This window comes from Lepidochelys olivacea, assembly GCF_965140295.1.
Source record: "Lepidochelys olivacea isolate rLepOli2 genome assembly, chromosome: 7".
Classification (NCBI taxonomy): Eukaryota; Metazoa; Chordata; order Testudines; family Cheloniidae; genus Lepidochelys; species Lepidochelys olivacea.
In genome coordinates, this window is record NC_140417.1 from 72,478,145 (window position 1) to 72,496,693 (window position 18,549).

The 18,549-nt window shown below is 41.0% G+C and overlaps 1 protein-coding gene across 6 annotated transcripts in view; it reads right to left on the reverse strand.

The window, feature by feature from the left end:
- The window catches only part of PARG (poly(ADP-ribose) glycohydrolase), a 126,400-nt gene that overhangs the window by 101,064 nt on the left and 6,787 nt on the right, over window positions 1–18,549 (reverse strand). For 4 of the 6 annotated variants that reach the window (XM_084633595.1, XM_084633594.1, XM_084633590.1 and 1 more), the window contains exons 3-7: window positions 16,773–17,786; window positions 12,104–12,290; window positions 9,412–9,534; window positions 7,433–7,516; window positions 1,354–1,428 (exon numbers count right to left, since the gene is read on the reverse strand). In XM_084633595.1, the coding sequence (XP_084489721.1) occupies window positions 1,354–1,428; window positions 7,433–7,516; window positions 9,412–9,534; window positions 12,104–12,290; window positions 16,773–17,786 (1,483 nt within the window). The remainder of the gene's footprint in view (window positions 1–1,353; window positions 1,429–7,432; window positions 7,517–9,411; window positions 9,535–12,103; window positions 12,291–16,772; window positions 17,787–18,549) is intronic. The other 2 variants (XM_084633592.1, XM_084633591.1) reach the window with 2 other exon arrangements.

Here is an 18,549-nt window from a genome sequence, read left to right on the forward strand (position 1 = left end):
GGGGGCAGCTCCAGAGAGGCCTGAAGACAGACTGATTCAGCACCTCTTCAAGACAATCTTGACAAGGAGGGCTCCCTATGAACCCATAAGCAGTTTTTACAGCTGCCCTTCTGCAGCAGTGTCACCGCCATGTTGTCCCAGAACCAAATCCCACTCCAATCCAGCTGTCCCTATGAGCATAAGAGAGGTATTGCAAAGAACAGCCTGCTTTCCCACATGGATCAAGTTGACCAAACGTCTTTACACGTACGTAATGTATGAACTTACAAAAAGGCAAACACATGAATTATGAAGAAAACTACTAAACACCAATTGTTTAAATGCACAGCTACTTTTGGATACTTATTGTTTCTCCTATGAAATTTTTGCTTCTGTACAAATTGGTCAACAAAAGAAAATACATTTTCTTCTATATTTTATAGTAAAGCAGGCATATTTCAAATTTTCTGGCATATCTTTGTAATGGACTACCAAAAACTTCCCAACAAGTTCATACCATATTCAAATTCTCATTTATAAAACATTTATTTTGACTATAACATTCAATACAAATCAAATTCAATTTCAACCATACCTGAATTACCTACTGGAGAAGCCCCCGGATGGAGACCCATCCATAATTTTTATCACCAAAACAAAGGCAGTCTTGTGTATTTTCCAAATACATTTCTTTCTCTCCTTCCAACTCAGAATCTGTGTCTTTTTTGGAGCTCTTAAACTCAAGATACAAACCCTTTCTTTGTAGTCTATTTAAGTTCTTGTACTGCCTTCATCAACATGGCATCTGAGCACTTTGCAGAAGTGCATTAAGCAATGTTACTAGCATCAGTCACCTGTAGCTCTCTTCCCCCATCCTCTTGCCAGGGGGAAAGTTTGAAGATAGAGCAATTGCCCCATCTTCACGAGGGTTTGTCTAAAGTTTGAAATCAAGACCTCCCGTACCTTAAAAGAAAAATATACTGCTAGACTTACAACCAGTCTCTGTGTCAGCGAATGAAACTGGGGAGAAACATAAAAATAAGTTTCTTTTTAATATGTTTCTTTAGAAAAACACAATAGAGTTTACTAACAAATCTGGCAGCATAGCAGGATGATCACAGATTTTTTCCTGGAAGCAAACGGTTCAGGAATGCTCTAAAACTTCTGAGCTAGTCATGCAAATCTAGAATGAAGCAAATGCCTTGTATGCACTAACCAAAGTATTACATTTGGGCCAGTTATAGAAATGTGCAGCTCATGACTCTTGTTAGAAGGGAAAATGAAAAAAAAAGTAACACAAGATATATAGTAAATATAGCCAGAATTCATTGAATTATCTTTTACATTTTCAGTTTTGAAGTAAACTTTCTTTACCTTATCACAGAAGTCAGTAAGAGCAGTAAAGTCCCACTTCTTGGCATAAGCAACATTATATCTCAATATAGCCTCCTATGGGGAAAAAAACACACATACTGGAATAATAAATACAGATTCTTGGTTGGCATATGACAATTCACTGAAGTTTATCTTTTCGAAGAAATAGCACCATCTACTGGCAGAAAAGTATCTTAACCCACAACAAACTTGCTATCTTGGGGCCTCACCTGAAGGCTTTATACAGACAAAAAACTCCACGTGTAGTTGTCAGGAGCTTTTGCATGTGTAGGGCACTGGAGAATCAAAAGCATAGCAAGGTTAAGCAGAACAATTAAAAACAGAGAAACAAGGACCAGGCCTAAACATAATCTTACCAAAAATAATTCCAAGAAAAACTGACTTAGTTCTTAATTTACTCTTTGTGCGTGTGTATTTGACTTTATGATTTCTTTTTGTATAATTTAAACTCACTTTTTGTTTTTGTTTTTTTTAAACAAAGAACAACATTTCTAAAATATCAATTTTACACTGCTTCAAGAAATTAGTCAGCCTCAAAACACACGCTAGGAATTGTTGACAAAAAAATAATTTAATAGTTGCTATGTCATTCATGAAACATATAAAAATTGAGCATTTTCTTTAGTCATCACAGGGCATAGAGGCTTTTTTTTTTTTAATTGTTTTTAAAAAAGGTTTAAAGCCTTTCCAGCAGCCTCAATTCTTGTGAAATAGAAATAGAAGCAGGAATTCCTGACAGCCCTGAGCTCCAACAGATTGATGTGGAAATTGGTTTTCTGAGCTGTCCATTTGCCCTGAGGCATGAGAGCATTGAGATGAGTTCCCCATCCCAATAGCGATGCATTGGTCATTAAAGTCAGTGATGTAATTGGGTGACAGAGGAGAATGTCCATGAAGATGTTGAATTGATCTTTCCATCAATCCAGGGAGTTCCTCACTTATAGAGGAACAGTCACCTGTCTGTCCAAGGTGTTTCTGACTGGAGAATATGTCATTCTGAGCCAACCTTGAAAACAGAGCAAGGGCCAGGTGGCTGGAAGACAGCACTGTTTCATAGGAATGGCCCTTGGAAGACCAGGATTGGCTCCTGTCAGAGATAAACAGCCACTATCACCATGACCTTGCAGAACAGCCTTGGGGCAGAGGAGATACTGAAGGGAAGTACTCTGGAAATGATCCTGGTCTACAGTGAATCATAAATATTTCCTGTGCGAAGGGTGTATCATTATATGGAAATAGGCATCTTGTAGGTCGAGAGCTGAAAACCAATCCCCCTTCTCTAGTGAAGTACTTATAGCTGCCAGAATCGCCATCCTGAACTTCTGAGGCTTTACAAACTTGTTCAGAACTCTTAGAGCAAAGATCAGTCTCCGCCCTCCATCCTTCTTTCATATGAGGAAATACTTTGAGTAAAACCTCTTGCCCCTCTGAGGGGCAAGGACTGGCTCTGTTGCTTCTAAAAGAGGAGTTCACCTTCCATCTTAATACAACCTCATGAAAGGGGTCCCTAAAGAGGAATGGGGAAGGGGAATTGAAAGGAGGGAGTGACATACAATGGATGATATAGTGTGATGTTGTAACCTCTATAACCCACTTGTCTGTAGTAATGCACCTCCAGGCATGCTGGAAATCAGAAAGGCAGTCCCCAAAGAGAGGGTGGAGGGCAAACAGTTGCAGCTGTAAAACCAGAGATGCAGGAGGATCCCAACTCTCAACCAGCCTCTCAAAACCGCTGCTTAGGAGATGGTTGAGTGGTCATGGAGGGCAGGTGGGCTGTCCTTTTTCTCTGAAACTTATGTCTTTTCCTGCGGCGTTCAGTGGACCTATGGAATCCAGAGAACTGATCAGGACGTGATCTCCAGGCAGCTTGTGACCTACTAAACTGTCTCTTATTAGTAGGTGTATATATGCCCAGGGAATATAAAGTAGCTCCAGAGTCCTTCAGTGTATGCAAAGACTCATCTGTTGTCCCCAAGAAAAGCCTACAACCACTGAAAGGGAGGGCCTCAACAGTTTTCAGTACTTCTTTTGGAAATCCCAAGAGCTGGAGCCATCATGCCCTGCGTATAACTACCACCATGGAGATGGACCTGGCAGCAGTGTCCACAGCAACTAAGGATGTTTGAAGAACAGTGCTGGCCAATAATTGCCCCTTTGAAATGGACTGGAATTGCTCCCCATGTTCCTATCCCAGGTGTTCAATAAAAGCCATCAATTTATTATAGTTTCTGAAATGGATTGCCTGATAGTTCATGATCCTGAACTGCAGGATTGCTGATGAATAGGACTTCTGTCCAAAAAGATCAAGTCTCTTATGGTCCTTGTCATGTGGAACAGAAATGGAGAAGTGCTGCCTGCCCTACTTGTTTACTGCATCCACTACTAGGGAGCTCAGTGGAGGGTGGGAGAACAAGAAATCAGAGTCCTTAGGGGAAATATAATATTTTTTGTCTGCCCTTTTACACATGGGTGGAATAGTAGAAGATGTTTGCCATACAGTCTTGGCGGGATCCAGGAGTGCCTCACTGATAGATAATGCCACCTGGAGGGTGTTGTTGACAGTAGAATACCTAACAGCTTATGCGTGTTGTGAATCCCCGACCTCTTCAAGTGGAATTTGAAGAGTGTCAGCTACCCTCTTTATGAGGTCTTCAAATTGCTGAAAATCACTGGCCCTGGAAGATGGTGGAGGCAAAACTGCTTCGCCTGGAGAAGAGGATGAAATTGGTGTTTGAGGGTGATTTCTTCATCTGCCCTGGGCTCCTGTTCCTAAAAAGTGTCTCTTCCTGGGGTGAGGAGGGTATGGGGTAGCTGGTTGAGGAGGAGAGGACTGAACAACCCTACTCTCGTGTCTAGAGAATTGCTGTCAGTAAGCAACCCAGGGATCCTAGTATGCCCATTGAAGGGGCCGATACAGGAATGGGGGTGGCATATAGGGTTAGTTCCACCACCCTTGATGATGGTTACACTCTTCCCTATGACTGTCAAAGAATGGGTCCCTGACAGGCTATGTTGGGGAACCCTGGACTCAAATAGAAGACCCCTTCATCCTCCTCAACGCTGTCCGATGGAGGACATAGAAAAGGATGGAGAACCCTGAGGTACAGGGGGACTACAGCAGTCCGGAGACTGAGGTCTCAGTACTGAGACACACTCAGTGCTGACGAGGAACTGGGATTCCGGCTCATATGTTATGGATAGGGCCCTACCTAATTCACAGTCCATTTTGGTCAATTTCATGGTCATAGGATTTTAAAAATAATAAATTTCACAATTTCAGCTATTTAAATCTGAAATTTCACAGTGTTGTAATTGTAGGGATCCTGAACCAAAAAGGAGTTGGGGGGGGGGGGTTGCTAGGGGGTTGGGGGGGGTACTGCTACCCTTACTTCCCCACTTCTGCAGGTGGCAGCACTGCCTTCAGAGCTGGGCAGCTGGAGAGCAGCAGCTGCTGGCCGGGAGCCTAGCTTTGAAAGCAGAGCCGCTGCCATCAGCAGCGCAGAAGTAAGGCTGGCATGGCATTGCCACACTTACTCCTGTGCTGCTGCCTGCAGAGCTGGGCCCTCAGTCGGCAGCCGCCACTCTCCGGTCACCCAGATCTGAAGGCAGCGGCGCAGAAGCAAGGATGGCAAAAGCATGACCCCCCTAAAATAACCTTGCGACCCCCCTGCAACTTTCTTTTGGGTCAGGACCCCCAATTTGAGAAACCCTGGTCTCCCACATGAAATCTGTATCATAGAAGGTAAAAGCACACAAAAGGCCAGAGACCGTGGCAGGAGACCAGATTTCACAGTCCATGATGCGTTTTTCATGGTCGTAAATTTGGTAGGGCCCTAGTTATGGACAAGTCCCTCACATATCTGAACTCTTGAGGCTACGGAGTAGGGAAGCTGTACCAATGTGGTAGCTATGGACATGGTAGCCAAAGCTGACGGTATCACCGATGGCAGGCATACCAGCGTAGACACTAATGGAGTCTGGCACCATTGCTTCCTCGGTACCGAGGGTGCCAAATGGGTAGGTGCCGACATGGACCTGGAACTGACAGTACCGGACAACAGTGTTTATGCTTTCCCTTCTTCTCCCTGTCAGAGCCATGTCTCTCCCTCGAGCTCCAGGGCTTTCTGGCTCCACCAGTACCAGATGAGGAGTCCTTCTACTCAATGGTACCAAGCCAAGAGGTCAAGGCATTGGAGACTGTAGCTCTTCAAAGGGGACTGGGCTTTTCTGGAGCGGGCTCTTTCAGATGAGAGTCCATGCTCCTTTTTTAGGAGCCCTTTCAGAAGCCTCCAACAACATTCACTTCTTAAGGGGAGCCTGTGCCAAGGTGGAGGGGGGAGGGAACGGGGGGGAGAAGAAATCTCCTGACCTGACTCAGACACTGAAGTGAGCACTCAAACATTAAGAGTCTGAGCTTAACCTTCTTGTTCTTCCTTGTCCTCAACTTGAGTAATAGGCAGAAATTGCACCGCCCCAAACAATGGATACACTTAGAGTGGCTATTGCTCACAGGTATAACCTCTCAGAAGGAAAGGCAACATTTGAAGCCTGGAGAGCCAGGCATGTCCTGCCAGAAAGACAAGGCTCCCCAAGGAAAAAGAGAAGAGGGGGGAAAAAAACCAATCCTCTCACTACTAACACTCACTAAGTAACTAACTACTACTAACAACGACCTACGCTCACAAAACTTAAGCTATAAATATAATTTGAAATAACTGAGGCACGCTCAAGGAGTGCATGCTAGAGCTCCATCTGAGGCCAAGGCGGTAAAAAAGGAAATGAGGGCGGTTTTCCCAAGCATCCATCTATGGCTTCAATGTCCAGCACAAGGAGGCATATGGCGCACATGAAGGCTGAACGAGTACTGTTACTGGAAAAATCTCCAAACAAGGGCTTGAGAAGCAAATGTGCAAGGAGGTATGTTTGGAGAAGTTACAGTGCAGCTTGCTGAGGAAAAGGCACTAGAGAAAATATTTATGAGAATTTAGAAGAATACCACTTATGTCTCTTGCTCATTTTCAGTATCTCCATTTACATCTGAAAACTGGTACACAAGACCTGCTACTTTTGAGTAAAAAGCAGTTCAGAGTGTTAAAAATGCCATGGTGCTCAGTGAGGACTTAGAGTGGAATCTGCTCTTTGGTGGGTCCAAAATAGCCCAAATCTGGGGACCATCTTGGTACTCTGCATGTGTCCTCTGTTGAATGGAGTTTTGGAGAGGGCTGAAGATGTGCTTCCTACAACAATGAAGGGGAAGAAAGGAATTTTTGTAGGTAGCTGATGACATGTTGAAATGATTATTTAACGCTGCTGGCATTTTATTGTGTTATGGCATCTAGAGACTTGAACTAGCGTCTTTATGATTTAAATAAATACAAATAACCACATTAAAAAGAGAAACTGCCTGATGTGTTTTGGACCTCTCTCATACAAAACTAACCAGAAAATGAAGGAAGGCGCACACACACAAGCTAAATCTGACCTAAATTCTATTTTTTCCAGCTTTCTTCCATATTTAAATGGTCTAGCCTATTAAAACAATTAGATGGTAGGTTAAGATTCTGTATTCAAATTTCAAACCCATGAGCAGGTAGGATTGGTTTCTTTTTAAATTGCTAAATCAACAGTTCCTTTAAAAAGAAAAAAACAAACAAAAAACAAAACGTGACTTAAGGATAATGCTGTTAGGCATTTATTGTGTTTAACCAGGCAGTGAGGAAAATAGCTCTGCTACTACACTACATAAAGGGATACCATCATTTAAAAAAAAAAAAAATCACATTCCTGCCTGCTATGTTTCTTTAAACTAATGTTATCAAACACACCTAAGGGAACAGTGATTAGAGAAAAAATATCTCTCTTTCCAGTATCTTTACTTTGTGCATTTGACAGCACATTTTGCAGAATGAGTTTCACATTTCCCTGTATGGTCACTTTCTTCAGTTGTTTATGTGGGTCCATTCATCAGCAGAGAAAAAAAGAAAAAAAACCTAGGATTGGCAAAGGCACTCCTAGACAGATATAGGACCATTGACTTTATTTTAGATTGCCGCCTTACCTTCAAATCATGTGAGCTGGTGAACTTGTTAAGTAGTGCAGTCTGGATTAGCTCCCATCGGCTTCCAGCAGTCCTATCACCATTCTTTAAAAAATAAAATAAAAAACATGAACAAAGCAAAGAAAACACTTCAGCTAATAAAATTGTATTTGACCACCCAAGCCAAAAAACACGTAGCAGTAAAATATTCAGTGTTATTGACAGTATACCACAGTATAACTGTAGAGGGGAGAAAAGGAAAAGGGGTTCTCTATTTGCCCACTTTTAGAAAGAACTATGCTTTGAGCACTTGTGTAATTTGCTAATTAATGTCTCAAATCACACTGCATTTTGCTTTAATTTTTTTTTTTTTAAATTGGGACATTTGTTAAACAATATATAAAGTGCTCTCCTTCATACTGACCACACTGTTAGTCTTTTCTATACTACCCCCTCAGCCATAAATAATGCATTAATGGACCTTAATGCAGGAAATGGTTGACCAAAACATTATTAAAGGAGACCACTGTTGGAAGAAGTGAGCTTAATAGCTGAAGACCCTCCACCACAAACAGTCTGCCTCTAGACTCAAAGGTCGCACATCCATGAACAGTAGGCAAAAGTGGCTTATATATCCTCTCAACTACCAAAATGGTAAAGTGGCAAAGAGAAAGTCCCTAAACGAGCCAAGTCCCAAATGACATAGGGCTTTACAGATTACAAACACCACCATCAATCACACCCAGAATCAGAAGAAAAGCAAATACAATTCACAAAAATCAGAGGTATTCTATGCTCATTATACTAGGCAAGGAAAGGTGGTATCATCAAAGCAGTAAGAGACGAAATTGCTAGCGAAGATCTGGACCATCTGGAAATGGAGGTGAGAAATGGGAGGGTTATAATTAGCAAGGTGAGCGATATGACCAAGACTTGAACAAAAGTTTCAGCAGTAAGGATAAAGTGGATATTTGATTATGACATAATATGGCTAGAGTTAATAAATCCCCCAAAATCTCCTTTCACACTCAGAATATTAATTCAACAATTCATACTTCAAAAGCAGTCATTTTTTCTAGTATAGATAGGGGGATTAAGGTACAGAAAGTCTGGCTCGTTCTTCCACATACTTAAATTAAGGCCATATGCCTAAAGAGAGAAAAAGATACTTGGAAAAACTCCAATGCTTACTCTGTGTAAACACAGGCAATTTTCATGAGGCTGGTATGAGGGGGCTGGGCAAGACAGTTTACCTCTTCAGAGTCATGCTAATGGTCTTGTCTAAGTGGTGCCATAGGGTTTTCATGAATCCTTTTCCTATGAAGCACCAATTCATTAGTTATTAATTTTTCAGCTGCAGCAAAAATACCACAGCGGAGAAAGTCAAAAAGCCTTTAGGCTATAGACATGTGTGACAGCTGTCAAGAGGCAATATAATTTGGTCTCCACACAGGTCCATCTCCAAAAATTTGTTAACCTATAACTAAGGGATCTCTCAATCACAAGTCTCCCAAGTGGTAACAGGATACTCGTTTCAAAAAATCTTTAACCTAGCAAGACTAGGCCATTTGTGGTTTAGCCAGTAACATAATAAAGAAGATACACTTGAAAACTATGAACACATGCACACTGAGTGACAAACTATAACCGAACCAATCTCATTCTGCAAGGTGAATGGTCATCCCCAATAGGATCGGGGGGGGGGGGGGGGGAAGCTCTCCTTTTTTCCATGCCCAACCTGCCCCTCAGCCTTTTTCCCTACCATGAATACTATTCATCATACAGATGGCTAAATGAATTATCGGCTGGCAGAGGAGTTCTCTTCTTCTGTCTGAAGCTTAGCTACCAGACCAGATAGACCAGTGTTCTGGTTCAGTATGGCAAACTGAACATCTACAACTGTAGTAGAAGGCAGGGTCACAACTCCTTACCATATCTGTCTCAGTTTTATTGCCCAAACTTTCATTCATATTTGTAAGGAAATTTTTTTTTAATCTTACCTCATCCTCTACAGGGTATAAGTTTTGTTCTGAACAAGGCATTTTAACATGTTTATTATCCCACAAATCTTTATAATGAGTTGGAAAAGGTTTGGGCACCTCTTCTTCCCTCAATAGATCTACCTGCAACAAAGAATAGAAAGAAAATTCATGCTATGCAAAGTGCTTGTAAAAGCTATCTAAACAATAAGAAACAGAAATCCTCATGAAAAGTGAGTACACAGCCAAATTTTGGCCACAAATCCTTTTCCACACGTTCCATCAAGTTTAACAGCAACTATACCCAACATCTAAGAGCAGGCATTTGACCCATATTATATAGTCTTAGACATAACTCTGGTTACGTGTACGCTACCGCTGTAAGTCAATCTAAGTTACACAACTCCAGCTAGTGAATAACATAGCTGGAGTTGACATAGCTTAGGTCGACTTACTGCGGTGTCTACACCGTGCTGGGTTGATGGGAGACACTCTTCCATCAACTTACCTTGCTCCTCTTGTTCTTAGTGGAGTGCCAGGGTCGATCGGAGAGTGCTCTGCCGTCAATTTAGCAGGTCCTTCACTAGACCCGTTAAATCGACTAGCGGTGCATCAATCCAGCAGTAGTGTAGACATGGCCTCAGACACACACGTTTGTGTAACACTGCTCCTGCCTGGGCTTTCTGTGAGGATTGAACCCAGGACTCTGGATCTAAAACAGAGTGCAGCTACTGCTTGAGCTAAAGCACCTGGTCAAATAGGTCAGCAGTAGTAGACTCAAATTTCTGTATGCAGTCTAGCCACCAGAAGGGGACAAAAAGCCACACTGTGCTGGTGTGGGTTACACTTGTTTTCAGTCTAAGACACTAGGATATTATAGTAAGAAAACAATCATTTTGGTGGAGAAGACACTTTCATTACAAATTGATCATTTTCAGGTATTTACATAACATTTTCTGAAATTATTTCTTTTTGGGTTGGAGGAGCATACTTCCCCTTTTAAGAGGCAGGCTTGAGCCTACAACCAAGACAGCCTGGATGTAATAAAGGAGGCCCCCTGCCCAACTTAGGGCTTGGTAATTTAAACAGGAACAGGAAACTGAGCAGAAGGAATGGGTCTAGAAGCCCTCCAGGCTGAAAAGGACAGTAGTCTCTCCCTCACGATCCAGAGGGCTAGCCTAACCCAGCTAGAGGATTTCTTTGTGGACTTTTAGTTTGGAAATTCTGAAACAGAGTCATCTGGTAAGGGCCTATGAACTGCTGTTACAACTGCTCCTTCCCTAAGACCTTATTAAAGGGGATATACATATGTTGTTTCAGCTTACCCTTGCCTGGATTCTTTAGAGTGGATTTACTAATAGATACAGTTGGAAACATTGCGGCCGGGTGTATCTCCTGCACGTATCTGGCCACAAGGGTCACACAGGGAAAGCACACACCTTTTACAGGTGAAAAGCTATTCATTTTTATACACAGCCCAAAAGTGGATTAAAAAAAATTGTACAATTTAGTTTGGCCTCTTTTGAGCCATCAGAATGCAGAAAATTATTTTTTCATGCTTTTACAAAATGTATTATATGCTGTTCTGCTTTCTAATAACTCAAACATGGATATATTTTAAAAACTCCAGACATAGCACATTTGTAATTCTCAGTGTGATATTACTGGGTGAGCTTCTATGGCCTGTGTTATGCAGGAGGTCAGACTATACAATCATAATGGTTCCTTCTAGCCTAACATTCTATGAAAAAGTGTGATCATTTTAGTGCACTTTGAAATAAATGTAATATATGCAATCACTCCAATGTCTGATCACCTGCTAGGGTTTTTTCCCCTCTAAAAATAAAAAAATACTGAAAGCTATTCTAAGCCAATATGGCTAGAAATTTATATACAGAAAAGTCACACAATTATGGTTCCAAATGTAGCCAATTATGTGTATGGACAACACACTCTATTATTGCACATGGTGATAACTAGTTGTGGATACAGTGGGATATATATTTAAAATTCCTGACTTTTCTGATAGTAAATTCTATTTATAACATTGCATTAACAGTTGAACACCTTACAGACCACATGCCTTTTAAGCAACATGTAAGTCAAATAAATGTCAATTTATTGAGAATGAATGCGATTTTCTTTACCTGTGCTTTGTGACATCCTGCCAGTTTATCATATATTTCACTTTAACAATTATTTAACTGTACATTATTTCAAAGAGAGAGACAGAGACAGACACACACAGACACACATATATATGTGCTAGGTTAGGATTGGATGCAAGGCTAAGATTCCTTTATACTCCTCTTCACTCGTTCACTTTTATACCTTGAATCCAAAATGGAGAAATTTTGAAAAGGGAAAACATTGACCAATTCTGGATACAGATACACATCCTGCAGTTCCCAGAACCGGGAAGTCAAATGGGGAGGCACAAACCTATCTAAAATAAAAGTTTGTCCCATAAGGGCCAGAGTCAAAATCTTAATCATGTTTCTGCAGCCCTACTCAACCAAACTGTAAGACCTCTGTATCACAGAAGGCAAGGCATCTTTAAGCATATTAGATACTCTAGCTAGCTTTCCATGAGAAGTCAAAAGTTTCCACAACCAGGTAAAGCTGCAAAACTGATAAATGGCAGGATATCAGTCTTATGCCATCAATTTAATAAGAAGGTTGTGTTTTCAAATAATATTTTGAATTATCATACTCTGATGGTCACTGTGTGATTGGTTGATGGTCTCAAATGAGGAAGACGAGCCCCACACACAGGCATTCTCCTCATCTCTTCAATAGGTGTCCCAAACCATTTCTTATTAGTGGGAAGTGAAGGTGGGATATATTTAGGAATCTTCCTTCCCGGCCTTTGGTGTTTGAATTCACAAGGTTCTTTTCTGCTGTTAAAATAAAAAGAATATATTGAAGCACATCTTATTTACAATGGAAAACTCTATAGCTAAATGTATGTATTAACATTAGATTTCAAACTAAATTTATGTCACTTAAGCAGTTTCTTTTCTAAAATACTTTTTAACAGCATCCAAAACACAGCAAAAGCTGAATCCAGAAACATCTTGTTTTCAGCAACATGCACAGTTTTCCATAGTGTTTTGTTGCATATTCAACAGCAGAAAAGCCATCCTCAAAACTGCTCCAAATATTGTAAACTTTATGGAATGGAACACAATCCTTAGCCAGGGGCATTGGTCCCATTAAGGTCCCCATTAACAGGAATCTAAGTATCAGTTTAATCGTTAACTTTACACGTTCAATGCAATATTCTATTTATACATGATGAAAAGTGCTTTTACCATATGAACCCATCAGGACACTGTATTGGACAACAGCTTTCTCAAGATGACATTTACCTGTACCACCAGCTCCCCAGACACTACCAGTGGTATGGAACATATTGACTCCTAAGTCAGTAGTTTGAACAGCCTTTGTATTTGTATTTGTCCTCAAACAGCAGCAAAACAGTTCCAGTGTATTCCACCTGTGTACTAAGGCTTAAGCAGACACTGTGGAGACCTGGCACAAATCATCAGTTGTAGAACTTCAGAGTGATTATAGATCTCAGTTTAACAGACAAGCAACATCCTAGCTGAATACCAAAAAAAAGGGTTTATCAAGGTGGAAGCACAGACTGAGTGTTCAATCAGAAGTAGAGATGCATATTCAGAAGTGCTTGAGCATTCACAGCTGCCATTAAAATTAATGGGAGCTACAAATGCTCTTACACATTTCAAAATCCAGCTTTGCCTTTCACCTTATGTAGGTAATGATTTACACCCACTTTGCATGTGCATAAGTGACTACACAAAACGTAGGGCAATAGTGAATTGGGCCTAACACACAAGGAAAGATTATAGAAACAAGCCCAAACTTTGTTCTCTGTTACACTGGCATTACTTCAGACTTACACAGGTAATTTAGAGCAATAATTTGACTCAATTTCTTGAAGCTGGCAGGGGCTAAACTAACCAAAGAATCTCCAGAAACAAGACTGATTTTGGTGAACACTTCATTATTTATTAACTCATTGCCCAAAAGTCTGCTCAGTGCCCAACAGATACAAGAGATAGCATCCTGAAGCTTTGTTTGAATCTAGATTTACTAAAACTATAATAAATATATATCTATATATAATATATACATTAACTTGTGAGGAAATTCCCCTTGTGCAAGACTCATTTGTTACGGTAAGGTGAGCATCTCTACCAGACTATACAATGAAATACAAACTATCCAGAGGTCTCTGTGCTAATCTATTTCGTATAAAACCAACAGTTGTAATGGATGGGTGGCAATTCATTCCATGGTCTCATTAAAATCTGGTGTACTCATTCATTATCAGCCACTAAGGCAAAAAATTTTTTTTAAAAATCCCAATTTGAACTTTCTTCAGAAGTCAAAAGATCTACATAACAATTTTGACAAACTATATTACTAATTTCTTCTGTTAGATTAGACCTCCAAGAAATTAACTAGCTCTGTTTATCAGATTTTAGCCAAGAAAATTGCTACAGATAAACAAATGCCACCTGAAGAATGGATTTCTATTATCTAGTAACTTGAATCAAAGATGAAGTACAGAAAATTTCAGAAGTTTGAGAAAGTCCTGAAAAGTAAGGGCATGTCTACACCAAGGGGTAGAGTAAAATAAAAACTGGGACTCAACCTTAAGTACAATGTGCACCATGAAGTAGTGAAACTATAATAAAAGTGTGCACACAGTTTTAGATACATACTAAAGAGCCACGGCAGAAAACAAAGTCTTGAATTATATTATTACTCAATAAAAAAGTCAGAAGCTTCCAAGTATTCTGTTTCCATGGAATAGGCGTAGCATACAATACTCTCGTGAAGCAAGGTTTCTGCTGCTTAAAAAATTAAGATCTACTTCATTAAAAACTTACATTTCTACTTGCACAAGTGATTTTTTACCAATTGCTGCTCTTTGCTATTGAGAACAGACGCAGTGCCACTGGCAGATGCAGCTTAATATCGAGCTAAAATACAGTATGTCATATAGTCAAGCAAACAACACTTCTCTGAACACAAATTGCTAGTATGTCCACTTTATTACTCAGAATTTACACTGGTGAAACTGAAATCGGAATCTGGCCCAAATTCATTCACTGTCCTCTATGATCTAATTTAACAAAAAGATTTTGTATACTGTATTGAAAGGGATCTGTTCTTCCCTCAACTCCATTAATGCCATGGGAGAAACATTTGTTAAGGAGAAACAGACTCTTTAGAACAGAGGTGGGCAAACTACGGCCCGCGGAACTATCCTGCCTGGCCCCATAGCTCCTGGCCAGGGAGGCTACCGCCAGCCCCTCCCCCACAGCCACGCCGCCACGCGGGGAGCACTCTGGTGCGCCGCTCCTGCCAGGCAGAGCAGCTTGCACTCACCCACCTCCCAGGCTTTCTAATAAGCTAGTCCCGCCGCTCTGAGCAGCATAGTAAGGGGGCGGGGAGAGGGGGGTTGGATAAGGGCCAGGGAGTTCTGGGGGGCAGTCAGGGGACAGGGAGGAGGGGGCGGTTGGATGGGGTGGAGGTTCGGGGGGGGGCGGCCAGGGGATGGGGAGGTTGGATAGGGCGTGGGAGTCCCAGGGGGCTTGTCAGGATGTGGACAGGGGTCGGGGCAGTCAGGGACAGGAGGGGGTTGTAGCACTTAGTGGATTTTCCACGCCCCTGAGCAACACAGTTATATCAATGTAAGTTTGCAGTGTAGCCCAGGGCTTAGACAAGTTAGATGTCTTCAAGTCGGCTGGGCCTGAGGTAATACATCCTAGAATACTTAGGAATTGTCTGAAGAGATCTCTCAGCCATTAGTTATCATCTCTGAGAATTCGTGGAAGAGAGGAGAGATATCAGAGGACTGGAAAAGGGCAAATACAGTATCTATAAAAAGGGGAATAAGGACAACCCAGGGAATTATAGACCAACTTATAGACTTAACTTGGTTGTCCAGAAAGACAATGGAGCAAATAATCAAACAATCAATTTGTAAGCACCTAGAACAAAATAAGGTAATAAGTAACAGTCAACATGGATTTGTCAAGAACAAATCATGTCAAACCAACCTAATAGTCTTCTGACAGGATAATAATGACATCTTGACTTTAGAAAGGATTGTGATACTGTCTCACATGACCTCTTCAAAAATGAGCTAGAGAAACCTATTATAAAGCATGTGCACCTCTTTGGGGCAGCTTGTGTTTCTGCTGTATTTTCAGAGCACGTAGAATAATGCGGTCTTGATCCATGACTAGGACTTCTATGCTTTATGGTAATACAAACAAAAACAAACAGCAAGCACCATCACCACTACATTTCCCAATTATGAATATCTTTCTCAAAGTTTTCTGGACTGAAATTTTCCATATTGGTCTCAACCCAAGGGTAAATATTTTGGTAAGTTTGAGCAAAACTAAGTCAGGTTTGTTTGTTTGTTTAACTGAGTAATGTAAGCATTGAAAAAACAAATAAAAAAACAAAAAAACAAAAGCCCCTTTCTCCCATGTGTTCTGATTGAATTTTGTAGCTTGTGCCTTCTTTGCCATTAGATGAATGCGCACACAAAAATCTAACTTATTTTTAATATAGATCATTGACAAAGGAACAATTGAAGTTTGGATCAATGGCTTAAATTCTTTACCCAAACACCTCAAAAATAGATTATCCATGTATTTAAGAATTGGTCCACTGGATCTCTTTCAAAGCTAATAAATTGTATTAGATTGTGTCACAGATCAGTAGGCCAGATTCATCCTTGCTATAAATCTATTGAATTCAATGGAATTACACTAGGAATTTAATTTGGTCCTATAATCATACTAATGCTTTAGAAAGAAAAATTCACTTGTATTCAAGCTCATATATATAACATTCAGAAGTATTTCCACAACTCACAGTACTCGTTTGCCAAGATATATCAAAAGAAAATACATACCACCTCTTTATTTTAGAAGGATCTTGCTATTACACAATTTACTAAACAATGAATAGTAAAGCTATTCTTTGTCAATGATGTCCTGTGCCACCATGTATTAAAATCTCATTATTCTAAACTATTTCTTAACAAGATATACAGAGAAGCCCTTTCAGTACTTTGGCTTTAGAAGGTCAGTATTAATTCCTGACCTTAATATTTCTTCTGTGTTCTACAAATGGCACAAGACAAGCTGTCATTGTGTATCCTTGAAAGAAGGTTATATAAACATTTTTTAACTCATCTGCTATTTTTAAAATCAATGGTTTCTTCACTTTTATGTACAATTTTGCAAAACTGCTTAAAGGATAATAAAAGTCTACTGTGCTATTACTGAAGAGAAATATATTTAAAAGGGAAAGAAGGAAGAGGTTACCTTTTCTCCTCTGTCCTGGGTATCCTCATGAAATGGGCAGTGATTTTCGAGTCCTTCTTCCCACAGTGTTTTGCACCTTTGCATTCTGATGAAAGAGCAGGAGAGATCCCATATGACTTTGTATGCAATTCGTCCTCTTTGACAGAGTCACCCATCCCCTCAAAATGGAGGTTATATTGAGCACCTTCACAACATTTGGAAGAAAATGGTGACTTTCTCAACTCCGGGTCAGCATTCCCTCGCTGAAACCTGGAAGATTTGCTTGCAGCTTTTGATGTGTCAACATCCTCTTGCTCATCAAGAAATGGACTTGTTTCTTCATCAGCTTCTGAGCCCTGGCAGCTATTCTTAGAATTATCTACATCCATTGGTGACTCAGGTTCACTTTCTTTCTCAAAAGCATGTGAATCTCCTGAACTACTTTGATATTTGTTCAGTTTTCCTGTATCTCCAATATCAGATACACAGGTATCACTGCAAACATCTGAAAGTGGGCTTTCTGGAACTACATCCACCTCATCTTGCTCACTAGTCACACAGACTACATGGACAGGATTGCAGCTCTTTAGCTGCTGTGGATTACATGAGGTCACTTTTCCTTCTGTTTCACTGTCTTTTGATGGATGTTTTCTATTTGCCATCTTCACAGACCTGCCTGATGATAATTTCCTGTGAGTCCAATTGTCACTATTTTCTTCACTAACTCTGTGAACCTGCTTGCCAGTTTTGTGCATTTGATCAATATTGGCATTTTTAAACTGATCTCCAGACCAGGTCCCTTTGACAGGCTCTGTGTCTGATGGCTGATCTCTGCACGGCCCCTCTGCCTCCCATTTACACGGGTTTCCAGTCTGAGGCAGATTTACATGTTTTGTACTCGTTTCCACGGATTTTCTTGGATAGCTTTGTGGACAAGTATTCTCCAGCTTTTTAACATCATGCTCACACAAGTTATCCTTTTTAACAGAAGTCATCTTGGGATCTGCTCCTGTGTTATTAGTTTTGCTCTGCAAACTGTGGAAGAAAAGATGTAAAAAGCTGGGTTTAATTGTTTTTTGTGAAATTCTTATTTGTAGATTTAAAGGCCAGAGGGACTACTACAACCATGTAAGACAAACCACAGAATTTTACCCCAGTAACACCAGCAGTAAAGTCCAATAACTTACAGCTAAACTAGAGTATATCTTTTAGAACAGGGGTAGCCAACCTGAGCCTGAGAAGGAGCCAGAATTCACCAACGTACATTTCCAAAGAGCCACGGTAATGTGTCAGTAGCCACCCCATCAACACCCACCCCCCAGCTCCCAGAACCTCCCACCCACCAGCACTCCCACTGATCAGCGCCTCGCCCTCCCTCCCCGCACCACCCAATCAGCTGTTTCACGGTATGCAGGAGGCTCTGGGGGGGAGGGAGAGGAGTGAGGGCATGGCAGGCTCAGGGGAGGAGGTGGGAAGGGGTGGAGTGGGGGCAGGACCCGTGGCAGAGCCAGCGGTTGAGCAGTGAGCAACCCCTGGCACATTGGAAAGTTGGCACTTATAGCTCCGGCCCCGGAGTTGGTGCCTATACAAGGAGCAGCATATTAACTTCTGAAGAGCCACATATGGGTCCGGAGCCAGAGGTTGGCCACCCCTGTTTTAGAAAGATAACACGTCTCCCTTTAAAGGTTCCAAGTGAGATGATGAATTAGTTACTTCTCTCAGTCATCTGTTCCAGTGGTTAATTATCTTCACAGTTAAAATGTTGCATCTTAGAAAAATTTAATTGGAAGTATCTTGT